A 14,939-nucleotide genomic window follows, 5' to 3' on the forward strand; every position below is an offset into this window, starting at 1 on the left:
GTCCTGAATAACTTGTGTAGCTAAATGCCGCTTTCCAAAAAAGTGGCTGAGAAGCAACACCAGCCTAGGATTTTAAGTGTTAAATGGATGTTTTTATGTAAGAAAATAGCAATAATAGAAGACATAACAGTGGCTGGTTTCGTCACTGGGTTTTGTTTTTTTTTCCCAGCTTGGTTTCTGTTGTTTAAATTAGAAAGGGAAGATTCTTACCTTTTTGGTGTATGTGAAGATTTTTTTAAGAGTGATTAGTGGACAAGGTTCTGGTCTCAAGAGACAATCGGTGCCCATTTTATTTTCAGTGTCATTAAAGTACAATTAACTTCAGAGCAACTCCACTTTTGGGCTTTCTCCTCCCACTCAAGATTTCTGGGAAACTTTTCCCCTATTTTTAGCCTCTAGTATACCTTTTTAATGAATTTGCATTCCCCACTATTTTGTTGAAAGGTAACAAACTTTATATCTAAATAATATGGCTGAAAATTTTTTTATTATTTTCCTATTATAAACATAATAGATATTCATTATATCATAAAAGCAGGGAGCACAAAAAGCATAAAGAAGTTCATTTTCAAACTGCTTATAATCCCACCCCAGGTAAAACTATTAATATTTTGGCATATTCCATCTCATCAGTCTTTTCCTATGTATTTTTGAATACAGGTCAGATATTACCATATATACAGTCATATCCAGCTTTCTCAACATAACATTGTATTAAAATTATTTTTCTCCTATCTATAAAAGTCCTCTTTGTAAATACAATTTAAATGGCAGAGTAATATTCTACCATATAGATATCATACCATTTATTTAAACATCCTCTTAATATAAAATATTGGGTTGGCCAAAAAGTTCATTTGGGTGTTTCCATAACATGTTATGAGGAAAAACCAGAACCAACTTTTTGGCCAGCCCAAAATTTACAGGAGAGCTAGCGGGTCAAAGCACATAAAAATGAAGGCAGCTTTGTTTCCTAGTGAGTTTCTTCTTGAGAAGGTAGGGAGGAGGTTCAGGGAGATGGCGAGGCTGGGGGGAGGGGCCCAGGCCAGCAGCAAGGTGGAGCGACTCAGAGATCCTGGCCCAGCCGTTCCAGCTCGTTCAGCAGGAAGTCCATATCAGCCCGTGTCAGTGCAGGGTTGGCCACAACCATGCGAAAGAAGTTGCTCCGGGTACCATGGGGCTGGTAGCCAATCATCATGGAACCCTTCCTCACCATGCGCTCCTTGAGGATTGGGGCTACCTGCGGGAGGAGAGGAGGGACCCTTTAGCTGCAGCCTGGGGTCAGGGGAAGGGATGGGTTCCCCGACTTGCATCTCTCTCCACCTAGCTGCCTTCCAGAGACAGCAACTCACTGCCTGGATTCTGACCGTGGCCCCAGTTTATTTACCTTTGCCACCACACCTGGCCCACTGGACCTTCTCTACCTCCTGCATTCTTCTCCATCTCATCATTCTCCAAGTTGTCACATGGGCCATTTTCTGCTAAATCCTGACTTTTCGCTGAATCTCAACCACCGCTTTTTCAGTCTAACTTCAAGCCTTCATCATCCTTGACACCTTCTTCTCCCCTCTCTGAATTCCTATAACATTTTTTATCTGCACCCTGTGATCCAATATATAATTTCCAAGATTGCCTTGAACACACCGGTTTCAAATAGGTAATGCTTGTTTTCTAAATGAGTGACTCCTTAAGGGTGAGATTCCCTGGCGGCTCAGATGGTAAAAAGTCTGCCCCCAATGCGGGAGGCCTGAGTTCAATCCCTGGGTCAGGAAGATCCCCTGGAGAGGAAAACAGCAACCCACTCCAGTATTCTTGCCTGGAAAATCCCATGGACGGAGGAGCCTGCAAGGCTACAGTCCATAGGGTCGTAGAGAGTCAGACACGACTGAGCTACTTTACTTTAAGGGTGAGAATATTCTTGTCCTTTTGGATCATCTGCCACCCCTAGTACCGATCTAACCTTAGGGGCCAGGACATATCTCCTGGCCTGACAGGGTTGTTCTGTACCCGGTATCAGTGAGTAAAACTGAGACTTTTCTGCCTCACTCAGCTCCCAGAACGCCCCACACAGCCAGTCTATGTACTGCACACTGGTGACTTCTGTAATGTCCCTCTCTGTCTTCTTCTTCCTTTATAGAAGCATACCTTATCCTCCATCCCCCAGGCTCACAGAAGTGGGGACAAGCGGGTGTCATCTTCTGGTTCACTGTCCCCACATCAGAGCAAGAGACTAGCAAAGGTGGCTGCCATGCCGCTTACAGCCAGCAGGGGGCGGAAACGCACCAGCTGCACTGGTTAACCAGAGCAGGGAGAAAGCCTACCTTAGACAGCCTTTCACTGTAATCTGGACTCCCCTTCTTCCCGCGCAGACTCGGGGGCACGAACCAGAAACACACATTGACAAATTCAGGCTGGGAGGAATAAACAGGGGGAAGGTGTAAGCAGAGGAAGAGGGGCCGTTCCCCTCTCACCGCCCCTCTTCTCCCATCAGGGTTTGGCGTGAGACACAGGCTGGGGGCAGGGGGCCGGAGGATGCAGAAGAGCACAGGGTGGGTCATACCTCCATGACCAACTCAAATCCCTCCCGCTTCTTCAGCTCCTCCACCAGGTACCTGTGATCAGAGAGTGAGAAATCATGGGTGGAGGAGAAAAGGCAGAAATACAGAAACAGAAGCGACAGAGAGGGTGAACCAAGAGGACACTGAGAGCAGGCAAGGGGTGCAGGGCTGTAGTGCCCACTCCTACCGGGCAAGGGCAAAGGCCTGGTCCACACGGCGCTGCAGCCCCTGCTCGCCCTGTGCCTTCCACATGAGCCACAGCTTCAGACAGTCCACACGCCGGCCACACTGCACCACCTTGTCTCCCGTGTCCAGAGCCACATCGTAGAACTTGTCCTGCTGGAAGAGGTAGCTGGCCTGGGACCCGTGACAGCGCTTGAGCAGGTTCTGCGGAGGGTGGGGGGACAGTCAGACTCCCCCACTACCCCACGAGCTTCCCCCCAGGGCTGCGCTGGGTGACTTCTTAGCTCAGTCCACATGTTTCTTTCCCTGGAATCAGGCAGCACTGATGGGATGGCTGCCGGCTTACTGAAACCCTTTCTCTGGGTTTTCTTCCAACACTCGAGAGTTCCCAAATGACCCAGGATCCCTCTGATTATACTTTTGTTGGGAAGTTTTTCCTTTGCCTGAAGACAGGGGGAGTGAGAGAGCCCACTACCGGGGATTAGGGTGGTCACAGATAATCAGCTTCAGATGGGATGGTAAGGAAACTATGGTAAGGCCTGAAGCTCCCCCCAGGTGAGACAGAAGAGAAAACAGGTTCAGGGCAGGAGCAGACCTACCGAGGTGTCCCGGAGAAGAAGAGCTGAGCACTGCAGGCCTGTGGAGAGGAGCTTGTGGGGATTCCAGGCCACGGAGTCAGCCCTGGGGTGGGCAGAGCAAAGCAGGGTCAGCCAGCTCCCAGTCAAGCTGTCCAATTAGAGCCTCCCCACCCTTTCCAGATCTCCAGTAAAAGGGGCTTTGGTCTCACCTCAGCCCAGAGGAGAATTCCCAAATCTGATGTCTAATATCCCAGCCCCAATCAATCATCTCTCCCACTTCCCTCCCACCAGCCTCCTTCCCCTATTCCCATCTGAGCTCCCTGGCCCAAGAGTGTTCTCTGGATCAAGGATTTGAAGGGTGCAGGTCAGGGTGTGGGGGCCATACGCACCTCTGGATCCCAGCCAGGAGATGTCTATGTGTCTGTGACAGCAGGACGCTTCCACCCCAGGCAGCCTGTGGAGCGGAAGGAGCAATATGGGCCTTGGCCTTGGCCCAGCCCACCCCATTCTTAGGCCCGTCCCAACTCACGTCCACATGCAGCCACAGCCCGTGATGCTGGCACACGTCTGCGATTGCCTCCAGGGGGTCAAAGGCCCCCAGCACTGTAGTACCAGAGGTGGCACTGACCAGGAATGGCACGGCACCCTGTGGCAAGAATGAAGAGGGAGCCCAAGGCTGAGAACTCATCTGGAGAGCTATCCAGAGCCTGGCGCTGAGCTCTAGAAACTCTTCACAGGCCTGACCTGGGCCCTGGCAACCTTACTATGTGTTACTGCCCCTTTCAATTTGCTAGTGAGGACACTAGGGTTCAGAGGTGTTAAGAAACTTGGCCCCGAGCTGCAACTCCAGAGATAGAATTCAAACCTAGGTCTGTCTAATAGTCTATCTCCAAAGCTTATACTCTTTCAAAAAAGTTGAATGTCTTACTGAAGATCAAAATACTATTTTAAATATTCTAATAGTATAAAATTAACGCAGAAATTGAATTAGTATTAAAAAAACTACTACAAAGAAAAGTGCAGGCCCAGATGGCTTCACTGATGAGTTCTACAAAACATTTAAGAACTGATACCAGCTCTTCATTAACTTACAAAACAAACAGAAGAGGAAGGAACACTTTTGAATTCATCCTATGAAATGAGTTTTACCCAGATACCAAAACTGACAAAATATCACAAGAAAAATATAGAATATATCTCTTCTAAATAAAGACATAAAAATCTACAAAACACTGCTGCTGCTGCTGCTGCTGCTAAGTCGCTTCAGTCGCGTCCGACTCTGTGCGACCCCAGAGACGGCAGCCCACCAGGTTCCCCCGTCCCTGGGATTCTCCAGGCAAGGACACTGGAGTGGGTTGCCATTTCCTTCTCCAATGCATGAAAGTGAAAAGTGAAAGTGAAGTCGCTCAGTCATGTCCGACTCTTAGCGACCCCATGGACTGCAGCCTACCAGGCTCCTCCATCCATGGGATTTTCCAGGAAAGAGTACAAAACACTAGCAAGCCCAAATCAGCAACACAGAAAAAGAATCATATACCATGACAAAGTGGGATTTTTCCCAAGACTGCAAGTTTGGTTTAACATCCAAAAATCAATTAATATAATATATCCTATCAATAAAATAAAGGGAAAAAAAACCCACATCTTAATGTGGTATAGTGATCATCTCAGTGGACATACAAAAACATTTGACAAAATCCTCACAATAAAAACATTCAGGAAAAAAAAAAAAAGGATTTGAAGGGAATGTTCTTAACCTGATAAAGGGCAACTACCAAAAAACCCACAGCTAACATCACACTCAATGGTGAAAGACTGAAAGCCTTCCCCCTAAGACCACGAACAAGATAAGGATGTTCACTCTCCTCTCCTCATATCTATTCAACTCGGTGCTGAGGTTCTAGCAAGGCAATTAGGTTAAAAAAAATTAAAATAAAAAATAAAAGGCATCCAGGGACTTTCCTGGTATTCCAGTGCTTAAGAATCCGCCTTCCAATACAGGGGACATGGGTTCAATCCCTGGCCCAGGAACAAAGATCCCAGATGCCACAGGCAATGAAGTCAGCGCACTGTGACTACTGAGCCCGCTGAGCCCACATGCTCTACAGCTCCTGTGCCACAGCTAGAGAGGAACCTCGAACCACAACAGAGATCTGACACAGCCAAATAAATGAAACAGCGTTAATGCCAATCTTGTCTAGTTTGTGATTAAAGAGAAAATTAAGTTTTTTTTTAATAAGAGGCATCCATATTAAAAAGGAAAATAGCAAATTATCTGTATTTACAGATAACATATTATATCTAGAAAATCCTAAGGAACCCATTAAAAAGACAGAATTAATAAATGAGTTTAACAAATTTGCAGAGTACAAGATCAATATTCAAAAATCAGTTGTATTTTTACACATTAGAAACGAACAATCAAAAATGGGAACAAGAAAATTTCATTTATAAGAACACTGAAAATAACAAAATACTTAGGAATTAATTCAACAAAAGAAATGCAAAACAGATACTGTGAAAACTACAAGGCATTGTTGAAAAGAAATAAAAGAAGACCTAAATAAACAGAGGCATTCCATGTTCATGGATCCACAAATTGAACACATCCCTATCAAAATCCCAACTGGTTTCTTAGCAGAAATTGACAAGCTGAGCCTAAAATTCAAGTGGAAATTTAAGGGACCTAGAAAGCCAAAACCATCCTGACAAAGAACAAAGTTGGAGGACTCACAAACACTGATTTTAAAATTTACTACAAAGCTACATTAAGACAGTGTGGTCAATAGGATAGCCATGCAGATCAATGGAATAGACTGAGAGTCTAGAAATAAATCCTCACACTTAAACACTCTTTGGGTTTTAACAAGGGTGCCAAGACAATTCGCTGGGGAAAAACAGACATTTTCAAAAACTGGTGCTGCACATTGTTTACAATAGCCAAGACATGGAAGCAACCTAAATGTCCATCGACAGAGGAATGGATAAAGAAGATGTGGTACACGTATACAATGGAATATTACTCAGCCATTAAAAGGATGAAATGATGCCACTTGCAACAACATGGATGGACCCAGAGATCGTTATACTGAATGAAGTAAGTCAGACACAGAAGAAGAAATACCCTATGACATCCCTTATACAAGGAATCTAAAAAGAGATGATGCAAATAAACTTACAAAACAGAAAGAGATGCATAGACTTAGAGAACAAACTTATGGTTGCTGGGGATGGGGGAAGGAGGATGACAGAGTTTGGGATGGACATGTGCACACAGCTATATTTACAATGGATAACCAACAAGGACCAACTGAACTCTGCTCAATGCTAAGTGACAGCATGGACAGGAAAGGAGTTTGGGGGAGAATGGATACATGTATCTGTATGGCTAAATCCCTTTGCTATTTACGTGAAACTATCACAGCATTCCAAAGGTTCGTCTAGTCAAGGCTATGGCTTTTCCTGTGGTCATGTATGGATGTGAGAGTTGGACTGTGAAGAAGGCTGAAGTGCCGAAGAATTGATGCTTTTGAACTGTGGTGTTGGAGAAGACTCTTGAGAGTCCCTTGGACTGCAAGGAGATCCAACCAGTCCATTCTGAAGGAGATCAGCCCTGGGATTTCTTTGGAAGGAATGATGCTGAAGCTGAAACTCCAGTACTTTGGCCACCTCATGCAAAGAGTTGACTCATTGGAAAAGACTCTGATGCTGGGAGGGATTGGGGGCAAGAGGAGAAGGGGATGACAGAGGATGAGATGGCTGGATAGTATCACTGACTTGATGGATGTGAGTCTGAGTGAACTCTGGGAGTTGGTGATGGACAGGGAGGCCTGGCGTGCTGCGATTCATGGGGTCGCAAAGAGTCGGACCCGACTGAGCGACTGATCTCATCTGATCTGATCACAGCATTGTTAACTGGCTATATGCCAATACAAAATAAAGTTTAAAAAAAAATGGTGCTGCAACTATTTGCATGTGGCGATATAAACATATTTTTAAAATTTATACTTAAAGTACATAGTTGAGGCATTTTCATGTGCTTTACATACCATTAATTTCAGCCTTATAACAACTCTGATTAGTTCTATATCATGCTCATGTTGCAAAGGAAGAAACTGACACAGATACACTGTAATTTATCTACTGATGAATACTAAAATGTTTTTTAAAATTTTATACTTTGCCCCAGTGCACACAATTCTAAGCACTTTGTAATGAACATTTATAGGCTAATCCTAGTAGTAGGACTCTGAGTCAGTGGATCAGATCAGATCAGATCAGTCGCTCAGTCGGGTCCGACTCTTTGCGACCCCATGAATCGCAGCACACCAGGCCTCCCTGTCCATCACAAACTCCCGGAGTTCACTCAGACTCACGTCCATTGAGTCAGTGATGCCATCCAGCCATCTCATCTTCTGTCGTCCCCTTCTCCTCCTGCCCTCAATCCCTCCCAGCATCAGAGTCTTTTCCAATAAGTCAACTCTTCACATGAGGTGGCCAAAGTACTGGAGTTTCAGCTCCAGCATCATTCCTTCCAAAGAAATCCCAGGGCTGATCTCCTTCAGAATGGACTGGTTGGATCTCCTTGCAGTCCAAGGGACTCTCAAGAGTCTTCTCCAACACCACAGTTCAAAAGCCTCAATTCTTCGGCACTCAGCCTTCTTCACAGTCCAACTCTCACATCCATACATGACCACAGGAAAAACCATAGCCTTGACTAGACGAACCTTTGTTGGCAAAGTAATGTCTCTGCTTTTGAATATGCTATCTAGGTTGGTCATAACTTTCCTTCCAAGGAGTAAGCGTTTTTTAATTTCATGGCTGCAGTCACCATCTGTAGTGATTCTGGAGCCCAGAAAAATAAATTCTGACACTGTTTCCACTGTTTCCCCATCTATTTCCCATGATAGATACATTTAAAAATGGTACAGACAGTGCTGAAATGCCCTCTAAGATGGCTGCAGTATCTCTGTGTCCCCCAGGTGAAGGGGCCTCCACACCTCCCATCACTCCAAGTCCACGCTGCTCGCCCTGCACAGACCCTCCCAACTCACAGAAACCTTCTGTGCTACCCTCCAGGTCCCCAACATCCTCCCTGCAGTGCTCCTTGGGACTCTACTCAGAGACTCAGTTCTGCCCTTGTCCCAGGGTCTGATCCTGCTTGTGGGTCTCAGCAGGACTGGGATCACTCGGGAGGGAGGGATCACTTCAGCCCGCCAGGGAAGACAGGCACAGAGTGCAGGGGGAGGGAGGAGGGGAGCCTTGAGCAGGGCCAGTCAAAGACCCTCCAAGAAAGGAGCAGAGGGGCCCCGCTCCACTGCCCCAGCGCCTTTCACTCACTCACCTCGGCCTTAGCCAAGCTGATCTGCCTCTCCAGATCCTCAGGGATCATTTTCCCTCTAGAAGAGAAAACTGAGTGGGTAGAGAAGTAATAGATTCTCTAGGCTAGGCGGCAGAACTTTCAAGAGCAGGGTAACATGTGGTTAGCAATGCGGAGGCCACAATGTTGATTTTCCCTAAGAGGGGTAAACAGATCTCAGGGGATAGGGCGGAGACTCCAGCAGGCACTGGCAGACAGAAGAGGCAGCTCGGAGGGAAGAGAGCGGGGAGAGAAGTCCGCCAGGGTGTGGGCCCAAGGCCAGAGCTTCTGGCAAGGGGAAGACATGTTGTGCCAGGCTGGGTCTGAGCCACGCAGACAGAAGGACCTTCACCTCTCATCTGCCTTGACCACTCGGACACTGTCGGTGCCAAGTCCCAGAAAAGCGGCTCCTTTCTTGATGGAGTAATGACACTGCGGGGGAAGGAAGAGGGCAGGGAGGGTGGGGAGGAAAGAGACTGGTTAAATGGTTGAGACCCTGTAGACCAGGGCTTCTCAAACATTCACATGCCTACAAATCACCAGTGTGTCTGGTAAAGATGCAGATTCATATTCAGTAGGTCTGCACGGGGGCCAAAGATTCTGCATTTCTAACAAGCTCCCAAGTGATACTGATCTTCCCTGGTGGCTCCGTGGTAAAGAATATGCCTGCATTGCAGGAGACACGGGTTTGATCCCTGCGTGGGAAAGATCCCCTGGAGAAGGAAATGGCAACCCATTCCAGTATTCTTGCCTAAAAAATCCCACGGCCAGAGGAGCCTGGCAGGCTACAGTCCACAGGATTGCAAAGAGTCAGACACAACTTAGTGACTAAACAACAAGAAACAAGAAGTGATAGTGGTGCCACTGGCCCATGGACCACACTCTCAGGAGAAAGGGTGTGGACTGTGCACACTGCTGCTGGATGCCCCTCCGCTACCCCAGACAACAGGCAAGGTGACAAGGGCCCTTACACAGCCCCTCTGATGGAAGGAAGCACATCCACCTATGGGGCAGGCCAGCCTCAGAGAAGGGTCTGGGGAGGCTGAGTCACGGGTCCCGGACTCAGCTGGCTGGACATTAGAATCGGGAGCCCAGGGTAGGCCTGTGCCTCTTCCCACCTCTTTCGATGTGAAGAGGGCCAGGGGCGGCAGTGCCCGGAGGCCCCTCTGTTTGCAGTCTGGGTATCGCTGATAGCGGGCCAGGTTCACTGCATACATGTTGGAGATGGAGCCACCTGTCACAGGGAAGGAAGGGGTGGTGGCGAGAGGGAGTGGCAGTGGGAGCTTGGCAAACTGGAGCTTGGCTCTCCTGATCTCTCCACCCAGAAGCACAAGTGACTGGCTACCGGGCCACGGGTTCCGAGGACTTGACAAATGGCATGCTGGTGACCCAGAATGGCAGGATCTGCAGATCTCCTGATCACCCCTGCTCCTCACCCTGGGCCGATCCAGGAGCCACTCCCACCCCCCGCCAGGACAGCAGGCACCAATCCCATGGACTGTTTGGCAAACACGAGGATACAGGGGACTGGGCAGCTTCTCTCTGCTTTGGCCCAAGCCCAGTTGGAGAAGAAACAAAGGAGAATCACCCCTCCCAGCCAACCCAGAGAAAGAGGATGGCGGGGGAGGAGGAACTCTCGAAAAGGCCCCCTCCTCTTCACATACCAGGGCAGAAGACCCCATCCCCAGAGCTCCAGCCCACCAGGGCCCGGAGTTTCTTCAGCACCTCCTCCTCCATGAGGACAAACACAGGGGCGATTTCGTACGTGTACCTGCCAGGAGAGGGAATGATGAGAGTGGGAAAGAGACTGGGAGGGACTCTCAGAGGAGGTGGAGAGTGTGAGTGAAAGGAAGGGCTGAAGAGACAGCTGGGCTGGTGACAAAGAACCAGGAAAGAAAGAATGAGAAAACACTGGAGCCGGGATACAAGAGAGAGTTTGGGAAAGGAAACCCGAATGGGTAGGAGGGGAAAGACTCTGCCAGGAGAGATTCCCCGAAAAGAGAGGGGGGCAGACACCATTCTCCTATCTTGCTCCCGGGGTCTGTCTCCCGCAAACCCAAATCCTTTGTGGGGTGGAGGGCAGGGGTCCTGGGATGGCTCACTGGCTGGTGTTGAGGCTCTCTGTGACAATGCGCCCGGCCAGGGCATGGGGATCCAACCCTGAGAAGAGCTGGTTGAAGAAACGAGGGTGACCTGGAGAAGGGGGACGCAGGCTCAGAGTGGATCTGGGCACAAATTCCAGACACGCCTCCCCCAAGCCCCACACGCACAGGTCTTCACGCTGTAGCGGATCACGGCCCGGCAGTGCTCCAGGATCTGCTCCTGTGACTCGCCCTCGTGCCGCAGCTCCAAGTCCAGCAGTTGCTTCAGCTCCTCGGGCTCCTTCCACTCACAGACCTAGGAGAGCAGCAGGAGACTCCGGGGGCACCGAGGCACGCAACCAACTGGCTGCTCAAACCACATCTCAACAGACAATAGACACCACAAACTGGCACTCAACACCAGTTTGGAATGTTTTCCACGCAGCACATGAACAAGGATAAATAAACACAGTCTGATCCAGCATGCAATCCCTGAGGCACACAGTGAGGCGGTGATGGGTTCTGGGGAGAAGCCTGGACAGAGGGGGAAATGTCTGAGTCAGGTTTGACGGACAGGAGGAGGAAGAGGGAGCAAAGACCCACCTTCTCGGAGGCACTGGTCCCTTTTCGAATGACCTCATCCACCACAATCCCAAACACGTCCTGGAGCAAGGCTTCTGCAGCCACAGGGTCCCCATCAAGGGAGAGGAGAGGCTGAGAGTCAGCCATCAGGAGAAAATCTGTGAGCAGAGCAGGAGTTATTCCCTACTCAGCCTGTGGACCCCACCCAGACCTAATCTAATGCATTCCTCAACTCCAGAATGGGCCTAAGGCCCAGCCTTCACTGTACAGGTAAGGGCAAGTGAGAGCGTCCAGGGAGAGAGTCGGCAGAGATGGGCGGGAAAGAAAAAGGAGGTTAGTGCTAAGCAGGTAGAATCCAGTGGCCCCTGTTCACCGAAGGCAAAGGTGAGAAGCTTACCTTTCTGCTCTGGTCTCTGTCCAGATAAACTGGAGGCAGGGGACACAGTTGGCTTTTTAGAGTGTTAGGACCAGGGAAGCAGAGGGGGCAAGGTATAGGCAGCAATCACATGACCGTGACATCACTCTCATGACCCTTGCCCTAAAGATTTGGGACAGGGCCAGCAGGTTGAGATAAGTTTCCTGAATAATCGTTAGCTGACACGATGAAGTGAGGAGAGAAGATATAAGGCAGAAACAAGTGCCACCTCCACTTCAGGCTGGAGGGGAGCAGAGAGGAGAACCAGCAGGACATCGGACTTCCCACCGGAACCCAAGGGCCTGGAGAGGGGATGAGAGAGGGCTGCTCGGCTAAGAGATAAGAGCGGGGAGTGGGGCAGAGGCAGGAAACTGCAGCAGCTGACCCTAGAGGCTGAGGTGGGGAGCGACCTGAACAAGACTAGGGAGGTAAAATGGTTTAGGCAGGCCTCAGAGGTGGCTCAACGGGTAAAGAATCCGCCTGCACTGCTGAAGACCTGGGTTCAATCCCTGGGTTGGGAAGATCCCTTGGAGAAGGGAATGCCTAACCACTCCAATATTTTGGCCTGAAGAATTCCATGGACTCTACAGTCCATGGGGTGGAAAAGAGTTGGACACAACTGAGCAACTTTCACTTTCAGAGACCAATCTCTTTGCATCCCAACCCCTGGAGTCTTCTCAGAACTGTCCTGATTTCTAAAGCCCTCTCCTTTGAAGAGGAGGAAGAAAGACGGTCACACTGAGGGTAGCAGTGCGATAAACAAGTAGAGTCCTGTGCCTTGCAGGCTGAGCCGCTCAAGAAACAGGGAGTGGCTGTCTAAAGTAAGCACCAACTGTGCTCACACCAGGGTGCGGGTGGAGGCGGCACCATCTAGATGCTGACCCCCAGCGCCACTCAGGAGAAGAGGAGAGGGATGAAGGCTGAAGACAGGGGAAGATCTGCAGGGGAACTGGGGCTGTGTCTTGAAGGAATAGGAGGCATGCAGGGCCAGGGGAGGAAGGCCACGAGCTGACACTGGGGGTGAGTGTGGTTGATTCTCGGGTCCGTGAAGGCACCTGGCCACTGGAAAGATCTGCAAGGACATGATGGAGAGAAAGGCGAGGGGGGCAGGGCTGCACGAGTTATGGACAGCCTTGAGTACCAGCCAGGCCAGGAATCTAGATTTTATCTGCAGAAAATGGAAAGCCGTTGAAAGATTTCGTGGTGAGTTAACATGATGAAAATGACACGCTCAGAAGACCAGCGTATGGCAGCCGGACGAGGAAGAATGAACAGGCCATTGGTGTGAGCCAGGAAAGAGGTGACCCACGTGTGAACAAGGGAGATGTGGGTAGGAAAGGACAGGCAGAGGAGCATGCAGGCTTAACCACTTGCCGGTTTACGCTCAGTTCAACACTTACGGAATCTACATTGGAGGGGAGGGAAGGGTCAAAGATGACCCTGGGGCTTTAAGCCCCAGGAAAAAGAACAGTGCCCCTAAGAAAAACAGGGATGCGCAAAGCGGAAGCTAGATGGAAAGCAAAATTGTTATTTCTTGGAAATACCCAACCAAGTGGAGGAGACTGGGGCTACAAACACTCATTTGGGAGGAAGTCAGGTCCAGTGCTCTGATGAGATGTGAGAGAAAAGCACCCTTGGGACCTGGGGTATAACCGAAGCCTGGTGATAGGCTCCATTCCCCCAGGGGAGAGAATGCTCAGAGACATGGCCAGGGAGAGAGGGGCAAAACCAAGGCCTAGGGAACCCCCAAATGAGGAGGTAAGAAGATCCAGAAAACATGGAAAGGAGGAATCAACCTCAAAGTGGACTGATCTGACACAATCCATTGTCAGAAGCCACTGGACCCCAAGGAACCAGCTTAGACTTCTCCCCAGTAGATTGGGTTTGGGGAAACCAGAGGAGCAGGCCAGCCTTGAGAACGAGACTCGATCCCTCATCAGCGCTCACTCTGGCTCCCCTGACGGGGCATTTCAGGTGCAGAGGCTGGTAAAAATAGGCCCCATAGAAGTATTCACCACATGCCTCACTCTGAACTTAACATGCATCAGTCTAACCTTCACAGTCATTGAGGGTAAGCTTATGACCCACATTTAAAGATGAGGAAATGCGGCAGGGGAGGGATAAATTGTGAGGTTGGGACTGACATATACATACTACTATATACAAAATAGATAACCAACAATAACCTTCTGCATAGCACAGAGAACTCTATTCATACTCTCTAACGGCCTACATGGGAAAAAGAATCCTATTTTTTAAAAAAAGAGTGAATATATATTTATGTGTATAAGATTCACTTCTGAATCTTATACACATATATAAGATTCACACCTGAAACTAGGGCTTCCCTGGTGGCTCAGATGGTAAAGAATCTGCCTGCGATGCAGGAGACCTGGGTTCGATTCCTGGGTGGGGAATATCCCTTGGAGAAGGGAATGGCAACCCACTCCAGTATTCTTGCCTGGAGAACTGGAAGAAAAGCTATGACAAACCTAGAGAGCATATTAAAAAGCAAAGATATTACTTTATCAGCAAAGGTCCATCTAGTTACAGCTATGATTTTTCCAGGAGTCAAGTATGGATGTGAGAACTGGACCATAAAGAAAGCTGAGTGCTGAAAAATTGATGCTTTTTAACTGTGGTGTTGGAGAAGACTCTTCAGAGTCCCTTGGACTGCAAGGAGATCCAACCAGTCCATCCTAAAGGAGATCAGTCCTGAATATTCATTGGAAGGACTGATGCTGAAGCTGAAGCTCCAGTACTTTGGCCACCTGATGGGAAGAATTGACTTACTGGAAAAGACCCTGATTCTGGGAAAGACTGAAGGCAGGAGGAGAAGGGGACGACAGAGGATGAGATGATTGGATGGCATCATCGATGGACATGAGCTTGAGCAAGCTCCGGGAGCTGGTGACAGACACGGAAACCTGGTGTGCTGCAGTCCATGGGGTCGCAAAGAGTCGGACATGACTGAATGAACCGAACATCCGAAACTAACACAACATTATAAACAAACTACACTCCAATAAAAAAATTTTATTAAAAAATGAGGTAACAGATTTCAGAGACAGTATGGACATAACCTGTCCAGGTCACACAGCCAGCATGTGTCTTGAGTTGGCTCTGGACTTTGAAGCCCCCATCCTAATTTGCCATGCTCCACAGCCTCACACAGGGCTCCCT

At 48.8% G+C, this 14,939-nt stretch overlaps 1 protein-coding gene across 7 annotated transcripts in view; it reads right to left on the minus strand.

The window, feature by feature from the left end:
* Positions 1–468: 468 nt before the first annotated feature.
* CSAD (cysteine sulfinic acid decarboxylase) overlaps positions 469–14,939 on the minus strand; it is a 27,787-nt gene continuing 13,316 nt past the window's right edge. For 6 of the 7 annotated variants that reach the window (XM_010857911.1, XM_010857910.1, XM_010857908.1 and 3 more), the window contains 14 exons: positions 11,363–11,499; positions 10,949–11,075; positions 10,781–10,871; positions 10,343–10,449; positions 9,797–9,912; positions 9,031–9,110; positions 8,664–8,718; positions 3,849–3,965; positions 3,709–3,773; positions 3,341–3,422; positions 2,746–2,945; positions 2,561–2,612; positions 2,322–2,411; positions 469–1,240 (listed from right to left, as the gene is read on the minus strand). In XM_010857911.1, coding sequence (XP_010856213.1) covers positions 1,067–1,240; positions 2,322–2,411; positions 2,561–2,612; positions 2,746–2,945; positions 3,341–3,422; positions 3,709–3,773; positions 3,849–3,965; positions 8,664–8,718; positions 9,031–9,110; positions 9,797–9,912; positions 10,343–10,449; positions 10,781–10,871; positions 10,949–11,075; positions 11,363–11,488 — 1,482 coding nt within the window. In that variant the 5' untranslated portion in view covers positions 11,489–11,499 and the 3' untranslated portion in view covers positions 469–1,066. Of the gene's footprint in view, positions 1,241–2,321; positions 2,412–2,560; positions 2,613–2,745; positions 2,946–3,340; positions 3,423–3,708; positions 3,774–3,848; positions 3,966–8,663; positions 8,719–9,030; positions 9,111–9,796; positions 9,913–10,342; positions 10,450–10,780; positions 10,872–10,948; positions 11,076–11,362; positions 11,500–11,738; positions 11,936–14,939 lie in introns of those variants that run through there. The other variant, XM_010857909.1, reaches the window with a different exon arrangement.

This window comes from Bison bison, unplaced genomic scaffold (assembly GCF_000754665.1).
Source record: "Bison bison bison isolate TAMUID 2011002044 unplaced genomic scaffold, Bison_UMD1.0 scf7180017864383, whole genome shotgun sequence".
Taxonomy (NCBI): Eukaryota; Metazoa; Chordata; class Mammalia; order Artiodactyla; family Bovidae; genus Bison; species Bison bison.